The sequence below is a fragment of the Trachurus trachurus genome (assembly GCF_905171665.1).
Source record: "Trachurus trachurus genome assembly, chromosome: 17".
Taxonomy (NCBI): Eukaryota; Metazoa; Chordata; class Actinopteri; order Carangiformes; family Carangidae; genus Trachurus; species Trachurus trachurus.
The window spans coordinates 10,118,815-10,146,447 of NC_139900.1; the positions used below are offsets into that span (position 1 = coordinate 10,118,815).

The 27,633-nt window shown below is 39.9% G+C and overlaps 1 protein-coding gene across 1 annotated transcript; it reads right to left on the reverse strand.

Annotated features, from left to right (window-relative positions):
* On the reverse strand, positions 1 to 27,336 carry ncstn (nicastrin). The gene is made up of 17 exons (XM_083992127.1): positions 27,267 to 27,336; positions 22,720 to 22,821; positions 22,075 to 22,198; positions 19,114 to 19,235; positions 17,389 to 17,534; positions 13,046 to 13,202; positions 11,607 to 11,719; positions 10,380 to 10,532; positions 9,962 to 10,066; positions 9,109 to 9,186; positions 7,839 to 8,008; positions 7,170 to 7,272; positions 6,579 to 6,677; positions 5,603 to 5,690; positions 4,555 to 4,718; positions 3,263 to 3,475; positions 1 to 1,400 (listed from the first exon to the last, which is right to left on the reverse strand). The coding sequence occupies exons 1-17, from the start codon at positions 27,322 to 27,324 to the stop codon at positions 1,278 to 1,280; spliced, it is 2,118 nt and encodes a 705-aa protein (XP_083848253.1). The 5' UTR covers positions 27,325 to 27,336; the 3' UTR covers positions 1 to 1,277.
* Between the last annotated feature and the right edge of the window lie 297 nt (positions 27,337 to 27,633).

Below are 27,633 nucleotides of genomic sequence, written 5' to 3' on the forward strand. Positions count from 1 at the left end.
CATTGATTCCAGCCATTACATCATCAACAAAAAAAGAAAACCTTCTTATGTGTTTTTGTCACTATTTAGTTTTTTTTTTCCTTATTATTTTTCTCAGAAGTTAAACCTCGTGCACAGTCCGAGTACCAGCGCACGAGTTCACAGTCACAACAGGAGGAACGTCCTGACTGCAGCCGAAAAGGTTTTTGGCAGCTGATCGATATGAAAGTGGAGTGTTTGTCTCCAGACTCGCGTCGATTTGGGAAACTTCCTCTTCTCCACAAAAAAAAAAAAAAAAAAAAAAAAAATCAAAAATCAAAAATCAAAAATCAATGTGAACCTGCGGTGGGTCTAACAACTATATACAAGTGTAGTTATGTGTTGCCTGGGCTTTGATTTATATAAATATTTTTCCTAAAATTCATTTTTCCATTTGGAGCTCGAACTTCTTAAAAATAAAAAAATAAAATAAAACCTCACCACATGTGTTCCAGATGTTTCTTTTTTTTTTTGCAATAACCTTTAATTTTTAAATGTTTCTCACTTGTTCACCGACTCATAAAGTGGTTTCTCATCATTAGAGCTGAGTGATAAGTTAACTACACGACAGAGAAGACAGCTACAGTATTGCACCATCGCAATCCTCATATAAACCTCAAACACACACACACACACACACACACACACACACACACATCATTGTTCGTGCACACCGGTTCACACGCTCACTCTTGTCACATTTACATATTCACAATCACACACACACGCACGCTCTCCAATAATAATGCTCATTGATTAGTTACTATCCCATGACACAGTAAACAAAACATTCTTCGACAATAAAAAGGGAAAAAAACAAAAAAACAAAAAACTAAAAATTAAAATAAAAGAAATATAAACATCTTTTTTTCCCCCACTGGTGAAGGCCCAGTGGTTTCTGACCCTGATGAGTCCAGATCCATCCAGGCCGATCCGGTCCAGTCCGGTCCAGTCCAGTCCGGTCGTCATGTACGTCGTCGTCACGCCTCACCTGAGTGAGTCCATCAACACCCGAGTCGTCGTTGTTTATTGTCGTTTGTTGTTGTCGTTGTTGCTGCAGCTGTGTCTAACCTGTCGGTACCTACTCTACTCGTGGCGTGTAGTTTAAAAAAAAAAAAAAAAAGGATCTGTCTGTGTCGGGGGTTGAAGTAGAAGAAGAAGAAGTAGTGATGTAGTTTAGTGGTCGTGGAGCTGCATCATCATCATCATCATCATCATCATTATCGTCGTTGTCATGGCCGCCGCCGCCGCCGCGTGGATCAGTAGGTGGCGTTGGTGGGTTCCCTCCCCGAGCTGAAGAGGATGTCGGCCTTCGAGCTGACGAAGTACGTCATCAGGAGCGAGGTGAGCAGCACGGCCACGCCCACGCCCAGCGTCAACATCTGGAGGAGGAGGAAGACGGGAGGGAAACAGACGGATCAATAATACAGGAAAGTATTGATATGTGTAACCGTGACGATGCACTAGAGACGGAAAAAAGTATCACTCTCTTATTATTTAAATTGAAAATGTGAATTTAAAGGGATAGTAGCATTTTTTTTAAAGTGGGGTTGTATGATCTACAAATAACCCCTAAGTACTTTAATTGCAGTAGAAGACTCTCTACACTCCTCCCGTTAGCAACGCCAGCCCATAATAGCCCTGCCCAGAGATTTACAACATACATTGTTGTGAATGGACCCAAAGAAACGGCCTATTTTCGCAGCCTAAAATAGGTTTTACCTGAAAAAAAATACACAGTTCCATTATTCGCTATAATATAATTTTTTCCAGCCCCTCAAAGTGCAGGAAAAACACAGTTTTTATTTGGACCTAACCAACTCACGTATCCCTCCGCCCAGGGTTAGCGCCCGCCGCAGCAGTTGGTTAGGTCCAAATAAAAGCTGCGTTTTTCCTGCACTTTGAGGGGCTGGAAAAAATTATATTATAGCGAACAATGGAACTGTGTATTTTTTTTCCAGGTAAAACCTCTTTTAGGCCACGAAAAATGGGCCGTTTCTTTTGGTCTGTTCACAACAATGTATGTTGTAAATCTCTGGGCAGGGCTATTATGGGCTGGCGTTGCTAACGGGAGGAGTGCAGAGAGTCTTCTACTGCAATTAAAGTACTTAGGGGCTATTTGTAGATCATACAACCCCACTTTAAAAAAAATGCTACTATCCCTTTAAGTTTTATTGTTTTTAGCGCTAGAATACTAGAGTACTTTTTATAACTGCGTTGGTGAGTCTGATTTTAACACGGTGTGGAAATCGCCCAAATGACATCAAAATTGACCAATTAAAAAACCAAAATGGCCGACTTCCTGTTTGTTTTAGACCACGGCTGCCGGAGACTTTTTTGTGCGTCTGGACATCTTCTATGTGTTCACCGAATTTCATTCACCTACTCCAAAATAACTCCTATGCGGAGGCGTCGTAGAGCCTCTATAGGGGTGATTTACTTCAAACAGGTAAAATAATATTAATGACGAACAGCTCTCAGTCTGTTCATCTCATTTAAATCATTAGAGCCTGAGAACTTTATCTCATTACATAAAACAGATGTTGACTAAGTTTTCCTGTCAGGACTGTGAAGTAATAAATCAAGACAGTATCACAATATGTTACCGCAATACTCAGGATATCAATAAATGTTTAAATCACAATAAGATCGTGTCATCATGGAGCCTCTGGTGAGAGTTGGTGATAAGTGACATGAGATCTCACAGAATCTCGCGTGATAAAACGTGATTTCAGCTATATTATTTCCCCAAAACAACAACAAATGTTTTGTTGTTTTTCTTATTCATATTTCTTATATTTCTTTTTTTGACAACTTGGGGTCAGTAGAACAAGCTGTGAACACGTCATAGTGAACCTGTGGATAAACTATAATCAATTATATAAATACAGGGTTCCTACACATTTGAAATTTCAGTCATCCATACTTTTTCCAAACCCTAATTTCAATACTTCTCGGTAAAAAAATTTCAAATAATTTGTGACATTTGAGTAAATAGATGTATATCGTGTAAATAAATCATCATTTGTTTTCATTATTCTGAATTTGTATGCCTATTTTATGTCACCAAATAATTTCCAGGAGATTGTAGCTAGGCACAATAGCAAAATAATTAACCCAAATAATAGTTTCCATTTTCCATACTTTTCCAGACCTAGAAATGTGTAAAATCAAATTCCATACTTGCGTAGGAACCCTGTAAACATATAAATACACGTCGTGCAGCAGCTTCACTGTCCCTCACCTCCAGCTCGTGACTGGCCACCAGGAAGATGCGTCCTTTGATGAACTTCCACCGCGACTCCGTCCACGTGGAGTAATCTTTGGAGCTGAACTGCCGCAGATCGAACGCCGGCGACACGGCTTTGGAGAGACGAGCGCTGGAGCGGACGCAGTAACCCTCCCGCTCCGTGCTGTTGGGCGGCGCCGCCCCCTGGACCCAGAAGTAGGAGAACATCTGGCGGAGGAGGAGATTAACATATTATTATCATCCATAGGTGAAAGTGGGTTATTCTGTATTTAATCAAGAAATTTAAAATATAATATAATTTCACTTTAAAAGGGACAACGAGGAGTTTTGGAAAGCAAAGTGTTTTCATACTACATTTACCATGAGCCTCCGGACGCACGGTGAAATTCTTAGACCGGCGCAAGACGGACGTCTCGCCAAGAATGTTTTCATTCATCAAGAATTAAAGTCAGAGGTTCGAAGACGATCAGATAACGTCGTAGTTCCGACCATAAACGGCGATTCGGCGGCGTTATTCTCATGACTCGCCACGAAACCGAAAGTAAGGAAACACTGGTCGGCTCGACCAGCATTTCCACTATTAATTAAAATAACAAAATAACGATAGAGACAAAACGATATATTCATCGAAAATGGAGCCATTAACAAGTGTGGGTAGCGTAGATTCATCCACATTAATGTGAGACTTTTTTATAACCAAATACAAACTCCTCGTTGTCCCTTTAAATCCAGCTGTTAAACTGTTGTGACGGTTTGTAGTTAATTCAGTTTGGTGAAAAACATTTCCAGAGCTGAATTTAATTCATCAAAATGAGTCAGAAACTATTTTGATAACAGATTATCAATCACTTCAATCTGTTTTCAAGCTAAGGAATCAAAGTTTTACAAGTTTCACCGTGTCGAATGTGAAAACCTGCTGCTTCTCATTGGTTTAAATGAAAATAAATTTCACATCTTTCGTAATTTTCAGGACTCCATCCTGCATTCTTGAAATTTGTGGCATTTTTTCCTCGCCTTTCTGACTTTTTATTGTTTGAAACAATTTAGGAAATGAGTCTCTAATAAAATACATGATCACTTGATGAATTAATGAATGAACAGAATCAGTTGCATCCATCACAACTTCTCTTCTTCCCTTCATCATCATGTTTTTCCGTCTTTTTTAGGTCCCTTTCCTCAGACGTGTCCTTGACTCGTCTTTTTGTTGCAATATAATTTCTCTCATTGGGTAAAAAACCAAATCCAATCACAGTAACTCAATAACAGGGCAGAGAGACGTGTCCTACGTGTTTGCTCTCCGCGTCGTCCTTGTCCAGCCTCTGGTTCTTGCAGTCCTCCTGGGTGACGTTGACGGTGCTGCCCGTCAGGTTGGCCAGCAGGTACTGGACCAGCAGAGTCGGCTCGCTCGACTGCTGCACGACGCCGACGTAGAAGTTCAGAGGTCGGTCGGCTGAGAGCGAGAAAACAGAAACAGGAAAATTAAGTTTTTGTGTCGGGAAGTTCATCAGCCGGTCCTATTTTGTCCTCACATGCAGGGCCGTTGTATAGGGGAGAAAGGTGATGATAATTCTAGGGGCCCAGCGCCCAGTGGGGCCCATAAAAAACCCCAGTAGTCTAATCTTTGTATGACTGATTTATTCTGCGTAAGACCCTGACTATAGTACAACATCTTTCCAAGAATATTTGTCTTATTTCTTGTCCAAATTGTCCTCATTTCTAGTCAAAACTAATCTCTTTCCACTTAAAATAAGACTCATTACCTAAAAATTAACTTGTTTTTAGATCATTTTCACTTAAATTCACAATAAATAGAAAAATCTGCCAGTGAAAGTAAGTTTTTTGTGCTTGTAATAAGGAAGAAAAACTTGCTCCACTATCAGATTTTTTCTACTTATTCCAAGTGAAAATATGCTTGAAAGGAGTAAAAAGTGTCTAAAAACAAGCTACTTTTAATATGATGTGTCTTATTTTAAGTATAATGAGATTTGTTTTGACTAGAAATTACATTTTGACTAGAAATAAGACAAATATTCTTGCTAAGATACTTGAGTTTTTGCAGTGTAATGCTGCATTAGCATCAAAACAAAGAAGGCTAAATAAAAAACGATAATACATACAGTATGTAGTCTAAGAAAAAAAAAAAGGAAAAGTTAGGGGGAGGGGCCCACTTTAGTATTCTTTAAGGGGGCCCAGAATTCCTAGCAACGGCCCTGCTCACATGGGTGATAATAAACAGGAGCTGACTGCCCCATTTCAAGTACAAATGTGATTTTCTTGAGTGTAATTAAAAGTCAAATGTAATTATTTTAAATATGAGCTTTTGTCCAGACTTACTGAGGTGACCAACCAGGTCTGAGGAGACGATTTGCTGGAACCAGGAGTTATTCGACTGAAACAGGAAACCGTACAGAAGCTGAGTGACCTGAGAGGAAGAAACAGAAACAGAAACGTCAGTGTCACTTCAGCAAGAGAGAAAAAACTATCAGAAAGTAAAATAAATAAATAATGAATCAAAAACAAGCACAAAGAAGAAAAACTGAATGAACTGAGAGAGAGTTTTACTATGAAGGGAAAAGAACTTCATTTATTTCAAGGACAATTACGACAGAAAGTGAAACTAATTTTGGAGAAGTAAGAGGAAAATCTACAACACTCATTCTCAGTAAAAACAATAATTTCATGTATAAAAGAAACAGAAGTTGTGTGGAATTAAACAACTCCTAAATTTAACTATTTCTCTGTAATTTATTATTAGCGATACCAATGGGACACATTGTCTCATTTTGGGATAAATTTATAGTCCTATGTTTGTCTGTGCTTTTTTCTTCACTCTTTGTATTTAAAAAAAAGGTATAAAATCAATAAAAAACAAAGTTTCAGAAGGACAAAAAACAAAATTTTAAAGACTTTTTTTCTGTTTTTATATTATTTTATCTTATCATAAACTTATAGCAATGTATTTATACTGTTTTCTTACACGATTCCTGATTATATGTGTAAAGATTATATGCAGCTGTAAAAAGGGGAAAAAATGTAAAAGAAAGGAAATGTATATGTCATGTTACTGTTATGAATAAATAAAACATTTTTTTAAAAGACATTTTCATGTGTGAAGTGAAGCAAAGGTGGTAAATTGACTCGGAGCAACAGAGAGAGAGACAATCTACAGAAACGTTCTTCATGTTGGCTGTGACACTTCTAATATTTTAATGAGAGGGAAAAGGTGGAGATAGAAGATAAAAGGGGGAAGTGAAATAATGAACTGAGGATAAGTTGATTTACACAACAGATAAAAAAAAATCAAACTTACTATCTGAGGATCTGCCTTTATGTCGCTGAGCTGCGGTTCTGCTCCTCCGGCCTGTTTGTACAGAGCCTGAGCGACCATGGTGGCGACTTCCGCCAAATCCTGAAGGAAGGAAGCACGAGGACAAATAAATATAAATAAAATATTCATCAGAGCCGTTCGATTAAATGTCTGAACCATAATCAGGGTTCCCACTCTATCCTTGAAACCATTTTCCAGGACATTTTCAGCGGCTACAGTCTGACAGACTTGTTATTATACATCCTCTGTCCCGTTCATGATTTGGAGACGTGTTCTTTTCGACAGTTGTACCTTATTTTGTACATTTTTCAAAATAAATCCTTAGTGAGGTCTGAAAACGGCAAATAGAGCTCTGGTAGCTGATGTGGTAAATAATTTTCCAGGACAACTGAAGCTTTTCCAGGACATTTGACTTTTTTTTTCTCATTTTCCATGTGTTTTCCATGACTGGAAAATTGGTCAACCTTTTTCTAGGTTTTCCAGGACAAGTGGGGACCCTGATAATAAACAAAGTTGAAAGAAAGGTTTGGCTTTGTGTGAACACTGGTAATAAGTGGCGATCGATAGAAATACCATAGCGGTCTGAGTGATATGTCGTAGCTTCGCCTCTGGCGTCATGTCGGGCGAGTAGGTGAGGTTCAGGTTCTCTCCGTTATCGTACATGCTCTCATAAAACCTGCACACAGAGCAGACGGACCACAGGTTAAAGAAAGAGTCTATAACAGGGTTTATACAGGAATCTTGAAGTTAATCTTAATACCTTTTTAAGACTTTTTCAAGACCTTCTCAATATTTTTCAATACCTCACCGCCACTTCAAGCTGTAACCATTTACATCAGTGACACTTTTAACGTAACAGTTTTAGTTTGTGATAAAGACTATAGACCACTATGATACAACAGAATTTAAAACAGGCTGGGGTAATAAATCAAAGGCAAAGTTTATCAAAAAAACAAAACAAAACAACACTGTATGTACTGGTTTATCTTTGTTTTTTAATAAAACGAATAAATTCACACACTTTCACAATGTTTTTTAGGACTCAAACTCTTGGACAGCTAATTCAGAAAAAAATACCTTCAAAATTGAAGACTTTATAAAGTCATGAAAAGACTTTTTAATACTTTTTAAGGGCCTTAATTTTCCCAAAATTGATTTATCACCTTTTAATACTTTTAATGACTCCGCGGATACCCTGTATAACCTGTTACAGCGTTCAGCTCTGTTGGTGGCAACAATCACCTGTTGATGTACGCAGACTCGTGATCCTCGAGGACGACGCCGGGGATCTGACGGACTCGCAGGAAGCGCTGGAAGGACGAGGGCGGGAGCGCCTGGGAGAACGCCGGCGCCTGAGCCGAGATGTTTAACTCTGTGGCCACGGAGCGCACGTTGTTAATCAGGTCCTCCACCTGAAACAACAAAGAATATTAATAAAATAAATGCACATTATATACAAGTTGTTTTTATAGTTTCCTCTTTCATATCTCGGTCTTAATCTGTGATCTAGGGTAGACCGAGTACGTTTGAGACACTTTTTGATTTTCCATTTTTTAATAGATATTGCAAAAAAAACTATACACTGAAAATAAGTGATTTTTCATATGCTGTTTAATTTGTTTGTATACTAAGTTATTATTGAAGAATATAATTTATTATTTGTTTATTTTTTCCACAATCAGGTCATAAACATGAGGTGCATTTTTACCATGGTCCCGTCTCAACCCTATAACCCCATACGTGTACAGTTGAGACGGTACCTTGGTACAGTTGAGACACCATTGAAACCCATTGATGATGACTGAACATCAATTGTAAATGCAATAAACTTAAAAAAAAATGACAATTTGACAAGATATTTCAAAATAAATGTATTCCTAAAAACAATGGAATATTATTGTATTATTAATATAAATATTATTATATCACATAAAATTATAATATTAATAGTATATATTAATATAACACTGTTCAGGTATCACAAATATTAGTTTTTTTTCCCATTTTCTTTGTGTTTTTGGTCTTATTATGGCTTATAACATGCTATCGTAGCCTACACTGCACAATTTAACAGTGATGTGATGTAACAAAATAACGTTTGCAATGATGTAAGTTATGTTTGATGGTCACAAAAGGATAATAAGCTATTCGTTGTGGAAGGGACATGGTAAAGTGAAATTCTTACTCTAGTAAAAAGACTTTTGCTGATATCTTTGGACTGGAGATGCTAAAACTCTTCAAATTTCCCACAACCAAAGAGGATGCTAATATGCATTTGCTGAGTAAAAATGGTGGCTCAGCCTTGCAGCGCTGGCAAGATATTAAGGGTGTTTCAACTGTACACATGTCTCAACTATACTTACTCCACCCTACTATTCAGATTTGTGGTGTCTTTACTGTTAGTTATCGAATCTGATGATGATGATCTTGGCTTCTTGGAGTCATTTTCAGTTCTTATTACTAAGTTTTATAACTATAGCTTTCTTTCTCCCGTGCTAAAACAGATCCAAACCTCTTTATCGACGCTGCTGTTCCTCCGGGACACGGGGTCGGTGTGAAGCCACAGTTTCTTGTCAAGACGAAGTCCGACCTACGGTGAGAGAGTCGAAAAACTCACATGTGACAATTTATAAAAACACACATAAATATGATGCACAGCTCATACAGTAATAAAAAGATCAAACACGTGCTGTTAACAGATGTAAAAGGTACAAGGTGAAGCGACAATTATTCAGGCATCAACATGTTTGTACCGTAACTTTAAACCAATCGGAAAGAGTTGTTTCAGGTCATTAATGTAAGTTTAAAGTTGTTAAGAAGAGTTGTTTATCAAACCTAAATATGTTTTGGTACAAAGAAAGAGTTTCAATTTTTTTTTTTAAGTATAATTTTGATGAATGAATATTTGTTGAACCCCGTTTTCTGCCAACACTGATCATTCTTATATACATACATATAATTTCTTAAAAGGTGATTTGGGACAATTTTCAACTGTATAATTTTGGTTTTTGTACCAAAACCCATCAATAACTTCTGATGGGTCACTAAAGAAATTATCTATCTATATATCTGGGATATTTTTTGCTTTATATTATGATTTTTGAATTACTCTTGCCTCTTGAGTTTATGTTTCTATGTTTGCTTGTTTTGTTTATTGCTGTGATCCCTTCTCTTTTGTTTTCATGTAACTGAGGTGAGGTGTAGCCTTTAGAAACCTCTCCACACATCCTGCTCACCGGATTTTAATTGTTTTGCTTGCTTTATTATAATATTGTGCAAATTAACAACAACAAAATAAATAAAAATAAATAATTTTAGAAAAATTAGGGTTAGGGTTAGGGTCGAGTTTTGCGACACCCACTCACCTGTCCGACCTCCAGCACCGAGTGCACGTTGTCGAGGTCGAGCGGGAACTGGCCGTTCTCCATGTCGTAGACCATCCGCGAGCTGCCGATGTAGTCGAACGCCTCCTGTGGTCAAACAGTCGAGACATGATGATTAAGAGCCGGTCGATCGATCGATCGCTCAGGACTTAAAGGGGACATATTCTGCTCATTTCTGCTTCTTGACATGGTACCTTGATGTCTAAAAGTAATGTTAGTAACATGCTTTGGTCAGAAAAAACAAAAGATTGAGCACAGCTGGGTTCTCTACACACCAGTTTCACAGCCCTGCTCTAAACGGTAAATATACACAAATACACATACTAAAGCAATGAAAAAGTGAGTTTTGCATAACATGTCCCCTTTAAACGTTATTGATCGATCAGATTTATTGACTGACCCCCTGGAAGAAGGCGTAGAGGATGGTGCGGTCGGGCGGCGCCGACTGCGTGGCGTTACGCAGAGCGTGGGCGGCGGCCAGCAGCGTGATGAAGCCCGAGGCCGCGCTCTGCGCTCCGGGAGCCACGTTGGAGAAGAAGGAGCGGCTGTCCATCTGCGGAGGAGGAGGAGAGGAGAGGAGAGAGGAGGAGGAGGAGAGAGGAGATGAGAGATGAGAGAGGAGAGAGGAGGAGGAGGAGGAGGAGGAGGAGGAGAGAGGAAAGGAGAGAGGAGGAGGAGGAGGAGGAGGAGGAGAGAGGAGATGAGTGAGGAGAGAGGAGGAGGAGGAGGAGGAGGAGGAGGAGAGAGGAAAGGAGAGAGGAGGAGGAGGAGGAGGAGGAGGATGGAGGATAGAGAGGAGGAGAAGAGAGAAGGGGAGGACACAGGAGGAGGAGAAAGAAGAAGAAAGGAAGGAGAGGGGAGGATGAGGAGAGGAGAGGAGAGGAGGAGGAGGAGAGAGAGAGGAGAGGAGAGAGGAGGAGTAAGGATAGAGAAGGAGAGAAGAGAGGAGGAGAAAGAGGAGGAGGAAGAGGAGAGGAGAGGAGGTGTGAGGAAAGAAAAGGGGATAGAGAAGGAGAGAGGAGGAGAGAATGAGAGAAGAGGGGAGAGGTGAGAAAGTAGAGAGGAGAGAGGAGGATGAGAAGAGGAGGAGAGAATGAGAGAGGAGGGGAGAGGTGAGAGGAGGAGGATGGAGGATAGAGAGGAGAAGAGAGAAGGGGAGGACACAGGAGGAGGAGAAATAAGAAGAAAGGAAGGAGAAAGGAGGAGGAGAGGAGGGAAGAAGGAGGTTAGACGAGAGAGAGAAGAGGAGGTGAGGAGGAGTGAGGATAGAGAAGGAGGAGGCGAGACGAGAGAGGAAGTGGAGAGGGAAGGAGCGAGGAGAGAAGGAGCGAGGAGAGACGAGAGACGAGGAGGAGGACACAGGAGGAAAAGGGAGAAGAAGAAAGGAGGAGAAAGAAGGAGAGAAAAGGAGAGAGGAGGTCATAAAAGGAGGAGATAATCCATCAGTGAGGTTCAGCTCCATCCACAAACATGAACCGCCTCCTCTTTTAGTTTCTGAGATGATTATTTTCACCGTCAGGAGAGAAACAAAGTTCAACGTGAACATCTGTAAACTGATGTGTAACAGATGTTGGACAGCGGTGAAACATCTGCATGAGCCTGTTTGTTTCTGTCACTTCAGACTCACCCTGGCGGCCGCGATGACCACGCTCTCCCCGGCCTTGTGGCCCTTGGCCGTGTTGTTGATCGGCCGCGTCGCGCCCCACACGTTGTAGTCGCCCAGTGGGTCGCACACCATTTCTATAAATGAAATAAAATAAAATAAAATAAAACACAACAGAAGAAATCAGGACATTGTTTGGGTTGTCGTCGGATACGGAGCTGCTTAAACTCGCACCATGTAAGTAAGCGATCCGGTCGTTTTGGCTAATGCTGCGTTCCAGGCAGGCTTTTGAAACCGTAAATTACAGCTTCAAGTCACAACTTAGTAGCGTTTCAGGCAACCCACTCGTGTTTTTCTGACCTGTTTTGCCTGTGAAAGTCACTATAACGGCCACTCGTAACTTCCGACCCGTGAACTCGTACCAGATGGAACTGGTACGACTTCACGGGTCAGAAAAACACGAGTTACGGGTTGCCCTGAACGCACCATAACGTCTTGTCAGCCGATGGAGTTTGCAGTCCCCGCCCTCGTCATGGATCTATTGGTCCTCGTCCCTACATCACCACATTCAGGCGCATCCCTTGGCTGCACACACAGAGAGGACCGCCCCTTTATGCCGTTCTCTCTCCTCATTGGATAAAACTTGTAGGATACGAGAAAAGTTTTCTCCTCGGCTCAGAGCAGAGCAGAGTGACTGAGAGACCCGTGTTTCGGTCCAAACACTCTATGTAAGTGATTGCTGTCGGAAGATATAACTATTTAAGACTTATATTAACACAAATATTCCGCTTACTTCTGCTTTAAGTCCAATCTTAAAGGGATAGTTCAACATTTTGGCAAATCGGCCCATTGCCATAATCCCTATAGTCATAGCAGTAGGTTCATTATTGCTTATAAGATTTCTTGGTGTCCCTCATCAAACTCATCAAATACACAATCCAACAACTCCACAACGCTCTGGTGGACAAGTTGTGACCTGCACATTCACCACGCTATGAAATGATAACACAACGTTACCAGACAGAGTTGTTTCAGAGGTAAATGCAGAGACTGCTTGATGAAAAACTGCCTCTGACGGGAACGTGCATCAGCTGTTTTGCATGAATTTACCTCTAAAACAACTCCGTTCAATCAAAGTTTGATGAGGGAAACCAAGAAATCCCATTAGCCTCCGTAGCGTAGCTCTGAGCAGCTCACGGCTCTGCTCCGCCGTTCTAAAAATAACTTACACCCACAATTAAAGGTAACAAACCTACTCCTAAAACTATAGGGATTATGGCAATGGGCCAATTTGCCAAAATGTTGAACTATCCCTTTAACCCTCATGCCCTGTTAATGGAAATTAGTATAGTTTGAGTTTAAGTTTTATTATTTTATGTGAAGCTCTTTGATCATCATTGTGATGCTGTGAAGTGCTTTATAAATAAACTTTGATTTGATTAGATTTGATGCTGTGTAAATACCTGGGCTGATGCTGAAGTTGATGTCGTTCCTCCTCATGCACGTCGCTGTGTCGGTGACGGCGGACATGTGGGAGTAGAGCTGCATGGCGCAGAGCGGGTACTGAGGGCTGCTGCCGCCGCCGCTACCATTCACGGGCCGGTTGTGGTCCAAGTAGCACTGAGAAAACAGACGAGAGTGAGTTTGTTTAAACAGCCACAGAACCAGGATCACAGTGTGATACTTTAATGAAGGTTAAAATAGTTTTCATTCCTTCGATCAAGTTAAAACTTATAAAGTGGATCCGACTTCCTGCTCCTCAGGAGAGACAGGCAGCACTGAAGGTTTCCTTTCCTTTTCCTTTTTTTAAAACTTTATTTCTACTTTATTTTCCCTTTAGCAACAATAGCCGCCACTATAAATGCTGCAACCAGAGCAGATCACACACTGATTTCACTGCATTAGTTACCGGTGAAGTTCAGGATCAATTTCAAGTTTTTTATTTTAATTACTTTCTTCTTCTTTTTTTTTTTTAAATATACATTTTATGTTACACATGTAACAACCGATTTCAATTATTAGTCATAGAGTGTCAGCATGAATGTCCTTTTTCTAGGACTAAAAGAGCATAAATAAAGAAAATCATAACAAACACATGAACACGTAAGGAGTGAGGTGTGGTTATTGCTACACACACACACACACACACGTTATCTAACAGAGTTAACAGAGTCAACATCTGGCCTGCGTGGTGTTATATAGGCCAACCATGTATTTAAGTGATATTTCTAATGGTACATTTGTGTTCATTTTCTGTATGTTGTCATTATTTTGAGTCTGATGTAGAGGATTTAAATCCTGTATCAGATGTATTTTCATTAAATCCATTTCCTCCCATGTGAAACAAACAAAAGTCCTTCTTGTAATTCACATCTGCAGTTAATCTCTCCATCCTCATTGTATTTTAATTACTTTCAAGGCATTTTAAGGACAAGACACAACACATATTTGCAAACTTTTGACCCCTAACATCACAACAGAGGCACTTAGATGGCACTCCCCCTCTTTTATTTAACAGTCGAGTTTCAAAAAATAATCAAAAACACCTTCTTCTTTCTTTATTCCTGGGTGTGACCTGGTGGTTTGATGCATGTATTATGTTTCTGGTGTTTTATTCTGCCTGACGTTGTTATTTGATGCTGTTGTGAAGAACTCTGTGACCTGTGTTTTAAAAGGTGCTTTGTAAATAATAAGGTCTTTTTCTTAGGCCTACTGTTCAAACTAAACTGTAGCCTCTTCAATAAAAATACAATAATTAATATAAAAATAAACTTTCTAAGACTTTCTTTCTTTCTTCCTCTGAGAAATGTTTTTATGGCAATAATTATAGATTTTTTTGTGAGTAATGAAGATTTCTTGGTTTCCTTTACTCAAAAGATGATTAAACAACAGAGGAAAAGCATAGACATCGGCCAAATTGTTATTCTAAACATCGGTATTGGCATCAGCCCAGAATTTCACAATCGCTGCATCCCTAGTATTAAGCAAGAAAACAACACCAAGACAGAGGAAAAAAACTCAGAAATATCTATTAAACAAACTCATCGATGAGAAAGAGAAAGATTTATCCACTCTGAGGTAAAATAACTTAAACAGGAGCACATAGACTATATGGAACTGACTGAGTGTAATTTGATAATTAACATAATCAATAAAGTTATGACAGGACTCAATTGTTTAGTAAAAGTAGAATAACATGTAATTTCCTCCATAAAAAGGTCTATAATGCCTTTTGAACCCATACACTAGTGTCTGTGGGTGGATCTGGTTTCAACCATCTAACATCTAAAATTCATCATTTAGACAAAGCAGCTGCTTCAGGGAATCGAACCTGAACCTTTTGCGTTTACATAGAGCTTTCTGTCTTTATCAGGAGCAGGAGATCGACCGCTTAAATAAACTACAACACGATCCGACCTGTGTGGACCAGGGCCGTTGCTAGGAATTCTGGGCCCCCTTAAAGAATACTAAAGTGGGCCCCTCCGCCTAACTTTTCCAGTTTTTTTTTCTTAGACTACGTATGTATTATCATTTTTTATTTAGCCTACTTTGTTTTGATGCTAATGCAGCATTACACTGCAAAAACTCAAGTATCTTACCAAGAATATTTGTCTTATTTCTAGTCAAAATGTAATTTCTAGTCAAAACAAATCTCATTATACATAAAATAAGACACATCATATTAAAAGTAGCTTGTTTTTAGACACTTTTTACTTCTTTCAAGTATATTTTCACTTGGAATAAGTAGAAAAAATCTGATAGTGGAACAAGTTTTTCTTCCTTACTACAAGCACAAAAAACATGCTTTCACTGGCAGATTTTTCTACTAAAATATGTTTGAAACAAGTGAAAATTATCTAAAAACAAGTACATTTTTAGGTTATGAGTCTTATTTTAAGTGGAAAGAGACTAGCTTTGACTAGAAATGAGACATTTGGACAAGAAATAAGACAAATATTCTTGGAAAGATGTTGAGTTTTTACAGTGTACTATGAGTATTAGTCAGGGTCTTACGCAGAATAAATCAGTCATACAAAGATTAGACTACTGGGGTTTTTTATGGGCCCCACTGGGCGCTGGGCCCCTAGAATTATCATCACCTTTCTCCCCTATACAACGGCCCTGGTGTGGACACCGGACTTTAAAAAGCACAGTCGTCGTTTGTGAGCGGAGATAAAAGACGGAACTGAAAGCTGCAGGTCGAATCTGTGAAAACATAACGCCCACACACACAGGAACATTACCTCAGAGGAGGACGCCTGAAAACCGTGTGAAATACGATCTGTGTAGTTTTTCTTTTTTTTTGTCACATACACACACAGTAGTGGAAAAGCAGTAAATGCTCCGTGGCTCTACCGATAAATCACCACCTCCTCCTCCTGTTGTAATGTGCCGCAACACGCCCGGCTGCACCGTGAAGACGAGTCTCAGTGCAGCTGAAGCAGCTCGAGTGGCATCAAGTCCTATAATCTCCTCCAGCACAGCACAGCAGCACCAACCGGGACAAGTTCAGATCAGATTCTGCAGATCCATGAAAAGCTCCTCTGTTCTCCGGCGCCACGGGGAACCACCAGAGAAACTGAGCTTCTCCCTCAAAAAAACAGATATTTTTCTTGTTTGTTCTTCTGTAAACACGGCATCGTTTCAACAAACCGTCTGCGTACACACGATTCAATCCACTGAAAACAACTCAAAGCGCTGTAGTACATATGTCAGGCCTGTGTGTGGCGCTGTAACGCTGCCACACACACACACACACACACACACACACACAGGCATCAAAAACGGAGAAGAAGACGTGGGAAGATTTTTGTGCTGTAAACAAACTCCTGACTGTCAAAATGTGGCTATTTAAAGGGATAGTTCAACATTTTGGCAAATAGGCCCATTGCCATAATCCTTATAGTTTTAGCAGTAGGTTCGTTACCTTTAATTTTAGTATTTTTAGATCTGCTGAGCAGAGCCACGAGCTGATCAGAGCTACGCTACGGAGGCTACAACAACTCCACAACGCTCTGGTGGACAAGTTGTGACCTGCACATTCACCACGCTATGAGATAATAACACAACGTTACCAGACAGAGTTGTTTTAGAGGGAAATTCGTGCAAAACCGCTGATGCACGTGGCCTTCAGGGGCGGTTTTTCAGCAAGCAGTCTCTGCATTTGCCTCTACGTTAGCCTACCAGAGTTGTTTTAGAGGTAAATACAGAGACTGCTTGCTGAAAAACTGTCCCTGAAGGCCACGTGCATCAGCGGTTTTGCATGAATTTACCTGATTCGATTGTATATTGATTCATTCTGAGAAATTTCAGTTTCAATACTAATTTTGCTTGGTTATGAAAGAGATTTACACAGAACTAAGGCTGCAAACTGTACAAAGATGAAACTCTCCAACCTGGTGTATTATTTAAAAAAACTGATGCTTACATTAAAGATTGACCCGAAAGCAGTTGCATTAATGCACATTTATTTAATATGACCAACAAGGATTTTATGATTCGATATTGTATCTTTCAAATTAAGATCGATATGAATCAGAAAATCGACTTTTTTAAACCCAACCCTACTATTTAATGGACATGTTTCAGGCGCTAGTCCACCATCGTCGTTGTTTTGAGATTGACCCACTCTGGGAACAGTTTCCACAAACGTTTTAGGGCTCCCAAAACACCAAAACGACAAAAAGACAAAAAAAAGAGAGAAGACTTTGGCAGATACTCCTGAACCTGTATTCATGTGGCGGACCTCAGACAGACGACAAAGTCCACAAAGTTCAACGACGCAGCAACCGAGATGAACTCTCACCTGTCTGATGACCTGAGTGTCGTTGTCGTCTTTGAGCGAGAAGATGGGGAAGTCGAACTCCTCGTAGGACAAACCGCTGCCGAGGGGGTTCCACATCGTCGCCTTGCAGTTGGCCAAGGCGGGGTCGTAGGTCTCTGAATAAACACCTGGCGGAGAGAAACACAGAGAAACATCATCAGCATCAAACGCTTCTGTCTCTTCAAAGTCACGACCACAAACTGAAGCTTCCTCGTTTCTAGTTTCATGGAAATTAAATCAGTCGTGATGCATCTTACAGCGTCTGTAACACACGACGACATCCCCCCCCCGGGACGAGTCAAGATTTATTCTGCCTCATTAATTATTCATTCTTTCTGTTGATCAGGATCAAAACAACATATGTTCACACACGGTGAAATATTAAACCATGAAGCTCTTTCAAAGGCAATGCTCCGACTTTTTTTTTTGTGCCTGATGCAAATCTTAAAAAATGTAAAACCTATGAACACACAAACGTGCAACTTTGAATTTAAAACCAAAACTATGGAAAAACACCAGGGTGGAAACTGAAGCGTCATCACAAAAAAAGAAAAACTGCACTTGAGAACAATTTAGAGGAACTTGACGTTTTCCCCTCTGACACATTTCAGCTGGAAATATTTTAGTTTTTACTCCACTACATATTGTTGACAGCTCATGTGACCTACAGCACAGTTACACACACTTCTCAGATTTAAAGAGATAGTTCAACATTTTGGCAAATTGACCCATTGCCATAATCCCTATAAGTTGTGTCCTGCACATTCACCACGCTATGAGATAATAACAGAACGTTACCAGAAAAAGTTGTTTTAGAGGTAAATGCAGAGACTGCTTGCTGAAAAACTGTCCCTGAAGGCCATGTGCATCAGCGGTTTTGCATGAATTTCCCTCTAAAACAACTCTGTCTGGTAACGTTGTGTTATTATCTCATAGCGTGGTGAATGTGCAGCTCACAACTTGTCCACCAGAGCGTTGTGGAGTTGTTGGATTGTGTATTTGATGAGTTTGATGAGGGAAACCAAGAAATCCCATGAGCCTCCGTAGCGTAGCTCTGAGCAGCTCACGGCTCTGCTCCGCCGTTCTAAAAGTAGCTTGCATCAACAATTAAAGGTAACAAACCTACTGCTATGACTATAGGGATTATGGCAATGGACCAATTTGCCAAAATGTTGAACTATCCCTTTAAGATTTTATAAAATACTTAATAATATATAGGTAGCAGTAATAAAAAACATAATAGATGCTGTCACTGCCCGACAGAATTAACAGATATATTATATTACTGCTTACATCCTAATGTGATACTGATAAAAAATCATCATCATCATCATAATTCAATAGATAATATAAACTGACAGTGTTTCGACTTGTCAGGAAGTGTTTTTATATTGTGTGTGAGTCGTTTCCACATGAGTAAAGAGGCCGTAAATACTTCATCACGCTCGGATGAAACATAAAAACACTGAGACATTAAATCTCTGCCGTGAGGACGAAACACGAATCAGTGTCGACGCCGCTATACGTTTCAGAAATCTTTCACATTAACATCCAACCTGAGTCGACAGCAGCAGCGTGTGACCCGAGAGGATCATAAAACTTATTTTACTCCTGTAACTCGGGTTAAAATAAAAACAAAACAAGACAAGACAAAACAAAACAAAACCAAACTAAAGGACGAGTCGCAGCTCGCAGATCCCCACCCACCTGTGTTCTCGTTGGGGCAGGACGTGTGGGGAGAGAAAGCCTCGGCCGGGTTGGAGTTTGGCACCACGACAGCGACGCCTGCCACTCGACTGGAGCCGTTCTTCAGCTTCATCATGATGGATCTGACGGGAGAGACGGAGACAGAGGCGACGTGAGGACAAATACAAGATACAAAGACGTGGGTTTGAAACGTGGCTCAAGCTCCTTTTCTCATGGGCCAAAGAGAAAAGTTAGAAATTAAATGTTAAATCATTTACAGACATGCAGAAGCTACAACCCTCAAACCTCTGGATTACATTTATCACTCTGCTCTCAGATTTATAACCGGGGATAGATATGACACTCATCATTGCCTACTCTATGAAAAAGTTGGTTGGTCCTCCCTTTCTGACAGATGCATGAAGCACTGGTATATGTTCATCTTCAAGGCCCTTACTGGTAAACAGCCCCCATACTCTCATCTTTATTAGAATGGCACTCTGGATCTTATTCTACTCGCTCTAGTGGTTTATTATTTCTTAAAGTCCCTTTTGTGCACTCAGAGTTTGGTAAATCTGCCTTTTCCTTTGATGCTCCCAACTCATGGGATATTCTCCAACATACTTTGGGGCTGGAGATTATTCCTACTCTTGCTGATTTTAAACATATGGTGTCTGACCTTTGTAAATCATCCTGCAACTGTTATTAAATGTAATTGTTATGTTCTGCTGCTGCTTGTAAACTCGTCGTCCCTGTAAATGAGGGAAACCTCAGTGACCAACAAGTTAAAATAAAGGTTTAAATAAATAAAATTTAAATAAATAAAAATACAGTTTTTCATGAAATTCTACTGATGGAAATTTGCTTGGACACACTTAACGAGGGGTTTATTGTCATTTGCAGAGTAGGAAACATGTTTCCCTGTTCAGTGAAATTCTTTCTTTGTTGTCCAGACACAAATGCCAGCGTAAGCAAATTAAAAACTATAAGTGGATATAGCCAGGGCCGGCCCTAGGATTTTGGTGGCCCTAAACAAGATTTCTGTTTGTGGCCCTGCACTCTAAGCGCAAACACCAAATCACTGGTTAAAACTGAATACAGACGTGTTTATGCCCTCTGAGGTTTGAGGCCATTTTCTCGACTTTTACATATTTTCTTAAATTTATCTTTTTAAGATACTTGCAGATGTAACAATACTCAAGTGTTTTATGTATAAATATTAGAACCTCCGCTGTAAGCACACTGAGGTCAATTTCTCCTAGAACACTGTATAAAGAAATAATTTAGGCCAAATGCTGGAAATTTGAGGTCTGCTTTTTGAACAATTTCAAATCCCTTGTGAAAACACTCCTTCAGTCATGAGAATGAACTGTTTTTGGTGCTTGAAATAGGATATGAATACACTAATATAGAACTGTAGAAAACTAGTCTAAAATGAAATTCAGTAAGATTACTTTTTGAGCACAAATGTTGTCATTCTGCCATTCTATTTTCACCAAATGTCTTAAATGTGAGATAAAAGAAGCTGAATATTGACTTCACACTACATATAAAGCTCATAGCGTGCATGTGCAGACCTCAGGATGTTTAAATGACTTGATTGAACCCCGGTACCTTTCTGATCATGTGGCCCCCCACCTAACGGCTGTGGCCCTAAACAACCGCATAGAGGGTTTATACCAGCGGCCGGCCCTGGACGTGGGTTTGAAACGTGGCTCAAGCTTCTTTTCTCAGGGCCAAAGAGAAAAATTAGAAAACAGTGCAACTAAAACCAACTAATAACCCATTAACTAGTTTATTTTTAATTTATACATTCAAAATTCAAGATAAAGTGTGTCCAAGCTAATTTACCTCAGTACAATAAATAGTAATGTTGTGACAGTTTGTATGTATTGTATGAATTCAACCTTTATTCCCAGAAATTTGCTTGGACATACTGGGGTTTATTGTAATTTGCAGAGTAGGAAACATGTTTCCCTGTTCAGTGAAATTCTTTCTTTGTTGTCCAGACACAAATGCCAGCGTAAGCAAATTAAAAACTAAAAGCCATTTTGCCCCTAAAAATTGAGAGTGAGCAAGTAAGATTTTCATTTTGCAACCAGTAAAATTGCCAGGTTTTTCTGTGAGGATCAATGAATGAAAATAAAATGTGAATATTTGCTTTGCAAGTCAATTTACGATTTGTGCCCCTAATTCTTCTGCTTGTGCTCCTCAAATTTAAACTTAGGGGCTACTGTGCTCTGAGTAAAAAAAGCTAGTCTGGAGCCCTGAAAGTATAAAAATAGAAAGACAAAAAGACAAAACTACCGTAAAAGCTAAACACGGATAGAGGTACAGTAAGAGTTGTAAACAGTAGTAGAGAAGGTTTTGTATGTGCAACATGCATGTAATAATAATAAATAATGTGCAAACTGAAGGTGCTGTTACATGAGGTGTTGGTATGAACTCCTATTACATTAACATGATAACAAATGGTCAAATATTATCCTTCATCCACTGTGTAAATGAATTCAGTAGGTGTGTGTCAGTGTGTCCCAAGCAGGAGCCGGTGCTGCTCCCCCTGCAGGGAGAAACACGTCCACTATAGTCCAGTCATTTTATGAGAAGGTTAAACAAATTGCAACAGAAGCAAACTCAACTGATTTTGTATCCTCAGCATGTCCTGAGTGAGGGAAAAAAAGCCCCGAAGAATCCCATTAGGGGAAAGTTTAGAAAAAGACCCAAACATATCCCATTTATACGCATGTAAAAAATTTTTTTCACATGAATAGGGTAACATTTTTAACCTTTAGATATCTCCATGAAAATTACTGAGTTGATTACTTACAAAGAGACAAACAAAAAATGTATTACAAGTTTTTTGAAATTTTTCCCTCACTCAGTCAGGACATGCTGAGGATACAAAATCAGTTGAGTTTGCTTCTGTTCCAATTTGTTTAACGTTGACCCCTTTGGCTTAAAATTACTGGACTACTACTGCACCTGGTGAAGAGCGCAGACTCCAGTATGACCATGTAAGGAGGGTTGAGACCGGAGCGCAGGACCCAGTCGAGGTTTTCCTCCGACTCCAGCACGTGGAGGACGCCCACATCACCTGACAGAGAGGCTGAAACCAGAAAAGAGGAAGTTAAAACCGAGTTAAAAACCGTCCTCAGAGGGAGAGAGAGTCGTCGTCTGCTGGTTCAGTCCTGAGATGAAGAAACGTTTTGATGCAGCGACGACAGAAAAGCTACTGCTGCTGCTGCTGCTGCTGCGGTTGTTGTTGTGGTGTGACAACAGTTTACGCTTTTTATTCTCACAGCTTTTGATGAGCACTTAAGTGTGTCGTGGAAACGCCTGATTTTATTTGCATCTCGTGGCCTTTTGATGTGATGTTCTTTCTTTCTATCTTTCTTTCTTTGGACATTTCTGCCACAAACCCTCAAAGCCACAAAGACGAAGAAAAAAAAAGTGCCATCAGCAAAAAAAACCTACAAATAAAACTCTGTAAAAGTTCATTATGTCGTACAGTGAAAGGAAGGAAAACACTTTACAGATCTCTTATCAATTAAAGGCCTAAAAACTCCCCAATAATAAATACATGTAAATAAAAGTTAATAAAAGAAGTGTTGCTGTAGCTTTACTCACACTGGCAGCCTATTTGATGTGTTGCATTGAGCAGTCGCACACACGGGACCGTGTTGTTCAGATCCACATAGATCTTCTTCTCCACCGAGTTACAGCCGACACCTGCAACAGAGCGAGAGAGAGAAACCACAAGAGATCAGTTTGACACAGAGGTTAAAACCTGAAGAGTTAAAGTTTTATCTTTTATCTCTCACAAGTAAAAACATGCATCTATAATTTCTGGCTCAGACGCGGTTCATTTTCACAAACTGTGATTGTGTGATTTGTTAAACTTTTCTCTATCAGTTCGTCATACACGTTGTAACCAGAGCGACAGCGGCGGCGGCAGCGTTACAGAAACTGGGCCCTCGTGTCCTTGAACCAGATATCTGAGCTCCGTTGCCTCCAGGTTTGTTGTTGTGCAGCCGACCGTGACCTCTGACCTCCCAGTGAGGAAGGGAAAGTGAAATTACTCTGTAGCTCTGACTTTGATGTTGTTGTTGTTGTTGCCATTAATCAAAATTAACAGTTTTCTCAGTTTGAAAATAACATAATATGGCCTTTGATTAAATATAAAGTTGGTAAAAAAGTATTTCTGCTCCGTCATATCTTAAAGCAGAAGTAAGCGATATATTTGTGTTAATATAAGTCTTAAATAGTTATATCTTTCGACAGCAATCACTTACATAGAGTGTTTGGACCGAAACACGGGTCTGTCAGTCACTCTGCTCTGCTCTGAGCCGAAGAGAAAACATTTATCGTATCCTACAGTTTTTATCCAATGAGGAGAGAGAACGGCATGCAGGGCTGTGTGTGCAGCCAAGGGATGCGCGTGAATGTGGTGACGTAGGGACGAGGACTGTTATGACCAACATGTGAAGGTAATAGGCTACTCATTGTGCCGGTATTTTTTCTGTCATGTACACTACCTATGAAAAGTATTCACCCTTCTTGGATGCTTTTTCCTTTGAAGGAAATTGTGATTAATAACATTTGAATTCTTGACAACATTTTCCACAAAAAAAACTCTTTAATGTTATAGTGAAGCTGGATTCTTTAAGTAATGTAAATTTATCAAAACTATATAGTATAAAATGAATGATTGCATAAATGTTTACCCCCTTCAAGTTAGCAATTAAAAGATGCACCTTTGGCTTGAATCATAACACTGATTCTGTGTGGATAGGTCTCAATCAGGCTTGCACATCTGGGGTCTTGCTGCAGGTGTGAAAGTGGCAACACATGTCAAGACGGTCTGGTTGTAGACCTCCAGTGTCAGACCGCTCGGGACAGGAAGTGCTAAATCTAAAATAATAATAAAATATAAAACACTAAACTAAAATAAACGGCAGTCAGTGCTGTGCCCAAAAAACAAAGAAGCACTGTTAGTTTGTAGGACATATAGCATGAGGTGTAAATGCTGATATTTTGCAAACCTCTGTACTTTAAGGCATTCAAGGTTTCAGTCCTACAAACAAATGACAGACCCACAATTAAAATTAAGATATAAATACCTCAGGGTGCATGCACCCCTACATTACCCTAACAATTAAAATACCATCCTGATTATAAAACAAAGCTAAAAACCCCAAAACTCCATCTTACCACAGAACAGAGAGTCAACAGTCACAGCCACAGTGCAGATGTGCACCCTTGGGGTCACATCTACTATTAATCAGCCTCTCTTCAGTTCATTGACATATTGACATCACTTTGTAAAAGTCCGGTTTCACTTTGACATAAAAGAGTCTTTTTTTTTTTGGTAAATTCTTGTAAAAAAAAAAAAAAAAAAGGAGCCTAATCATATCGACCATGATTTCATGTATAAAAGCAATAAAAGGGGAAAACATCTGAGGGGGGTGAATACTTTTTGTAGGCGGTGTATTATAAGTGCATCAGTGATCAAGTAAGTCTACTTTGTGTTTTCCTGTAGATCTCAGTGGGAGTAATGTATATTATGAAAGACGAGGTATTCAAACCTCTCAGAGGGTCTGTGCTACCACTGGTAGTGTCAGCAGAGTCAGATGTGGAAAACCTCAAGAAAGCGGCGGAGCAGAAAATGAGGGATTTCAACCAGAAATTGAGCTGTGGCCCTTACGTATTGCTCTACCCTGATGGATCAAAAATAAAAAATGTACCAGGGACTGATACACCCTTCTCCTTAAAACTTTACAAGGAGGGAGTGGGGAAGGCCTATCAACGAATCACAGTCTACCTGTGCACGTTGAAAGACTTCCTTATTAGTTGTAAGTGATTCTGAAATTAACAACCATTCAAGAAAAGCTCTATCTATTTACATAGTTTAGAGATAGTTTCCCAATTGGTCCATTGTTCAGATTCCTTCTTGTCTTTCACAGCTGAGCAACTCACCGACTCGGACTCAGACTCGGAGGTAATGATTACAAGCAGCAGAATTCAATGCGACTGATGAATGAACTATGTTCTACTATTTTATGCCTGTTTCCAGTTTGTGTCAGGATGCTCATCACATGAGAGATACTGACATTTCTTATATTCTTGTAGTGCTTTTTTCCCCAAAACAAATCAAAAGTGCAACAGTGATGTTTTTTTTTCTAGGAATTTGACACTACCTCTATCAGTGCCAGTGACGCTGGAGAATATCTAAGTCCCACTGATCAAGCAGTTCAGATCAATTTCAGGTAGTATGATTGATTTTGAAAGAAACAATTTGAATTCATATTAATTTGTGTTAATTTCTCAGCACATACACAACGTTATATGCACCCACTGTGGAAGATGAGGATGACAAGTACAGCAGTGATTCAGAAATCCATGAAATTCCAGAGGATACAGGGTAAGAAAGTTACCCTCTCTGTAAATGATGCAAAGCTATAGTTCAGGCAGACATCTCAAAGATGTGCCCACCCTCATCAGTTGATCAATCACATGCTCGTCACCCAATCAGGACGCTGCTGCTGTTTCTCCTGCTGCCCGGCTGCCCATTGGTTTTTGCAATCCCAGGATCCATCTGTGGGCTCAGCCATGCTCAAAACCCTATGCCCTGTCTTTGCTTGCCACGCGCAGAAGTAAGCGATATTTTTGTGTTAATATAAGTCTTAAATAGTTATATCTTCCGACAGCAATCACTTACATAGAGTGTTTGGTCTGAAACACGGGTCTGTCAGTCACTCTGCTCTGCTCTGAGCCCAGGAGAAAACATTTATCGTATCCTACAAGTTTTATCCAATGAGGAGAGAGAACGGCATGAAGGGGCGGTCCTCTCTGTGTGTGCAGCCAAGGGATGCGCGTGAACGTGGTGACGTAGGGACAAGGACCAATAGATCCATGATGAGGGCGGGGGCTGCTAACTCCATCTGCTGACAAGACGTTATGGTGCGTTCAAGGCAACCTGTAACTCGTGTTTTTCCGACCTGTGAAGTCGTACCAGTTCGATCTGGTACGACTTCACGGGTCAGAAGTTACGAGTGGCCGTTATAGTGACTTTCACAGGTAAAACAGGTCGGAAAAACACGAGTGGGTTGCCTGGAACGCTACAAAGTCGTAAGTCGTGACTTGAATCTGTAATTTACGGTTTCAAAAGCCTGCCTGGAACGCAGCATTAGCCAAAACGACCGGATCGCTTACTTCTGCTTTAAGTACATAAAATACATTTACTACTTTTTATTATAACTTTTGCATTTTTCATCTTGTGAAATCTTAAGTGTAGGACTTTTTTTCCCTTACCTTTTACTGTATTATCTCAAATGCTGTCTGAAAATTTCCCCTCTGATGTTAATAATTCAGAGTTGTATACTCATAAATAAATAAATAAACACAAGTAACTGTCTAAAATTTCCCTCTATGGACTGAGTAAAGAAAAAACACAACTTTTCTTTATTTTATACCAACCACATTAATCAAAATATGAAGACTCAATTTGAACTATTTTCAACCACTGTTGTGAATTTATAAAATTAATGTATTTTATTTTTGGCTTGTTCCACCTGTTGGTGTCACTTCTTTTTTTATTTTCTACTCCAAATGTGAAATTGAAAGTGGATTTAATTAAACCACTTTGAGTGAACCAGGTGTGTCCCGAGTTTAGATAGGAGGGCAACCCAAAGACGTGAAAGACACTTCGTCTAGTATGTTTGTCCAGTGACAATAAAATAAACACCAAACTACAACATTTAACTATAATTTCTCATTAAGTTCAAACATTTAATCTCTTTATTTAGCTGCGGGGGGGTCACGCGCAGTCACGCTGATGCCGAGCTGCTCATATGAGAGAAAAGTCCCTGAAAGCACTTTATATATATTAAAAAAAAAAAGATGTATATGACATTTTCTGAGCCGCCATTTGTTAGAAACGGGCTAAGATCTGTTGTAAATGTTGAACTTCATTGTGAAACTTGTGTCAAAGCAGCAAATGGGGAAGATTAACGTTAAAGCCGAGCGGCGTTAGCTTAGCATCCGGCTAGCTCCGAGCACAAAGAGGAAAAGCAACAAGAAAAAGAAAAAAACAAACAGACACGAAAAACACTTTGTTCGTTATCGATACGGGGTTTAAAACACCACAGGCTCGGCGGCGTCTGGACACGACTTACCGACGAGAAACCAACAAAGTAGGAAATTAATAATCCATTTGTTCGACAGCAAATCCATCTTCCTGGTTTGAAAAAAGGCTGAAAAACACAACAGGAAGTGTTCCCGGGATAAACGTCCGGCGGGTTGGGGTCCGCTGCTCTTTGGTTCCGCCCCCGCAAAGAGACGGACCAAACCTGGTGGGCGGACTCTGGTAAAATGGCATCTTCAGTTTCCAACACCGGGGATTTTTTTTCTGTATTAAAAAAAAAAACTAATTGGTCAGTTTAACTACATTTACCTGTAGCAAACTAATTAAAGTCCTCCCATCATGTCCCCACCTTGTTTTTTAAGCTAACGCCATCCACACAACCTTGTCCTCACTTTATG

Coding starts and splice junctions, on each gene's coding strand:
- ncstn (XM_083992127.1), bottom strand. CDS start 27,324: ATGGATTTGCTGTCGAACAAATGGATTATTAATTTCCTACTTTGTTGG. Junction 19,236..22,074: donor GAGTCTGCGCTCTTCACCAG/GTGCAGTAGTAG, acceptor CTCTCCCGTCAG/ATCCATCATGATGAAGCTGA. Junction 17,535..19,113: donor CTGCCCCAACGAGAACACAG/GTGGGTGGGGAT, acceptor TCTCTCCGCCAG/GTGTTTATTCAGAGACCTAC.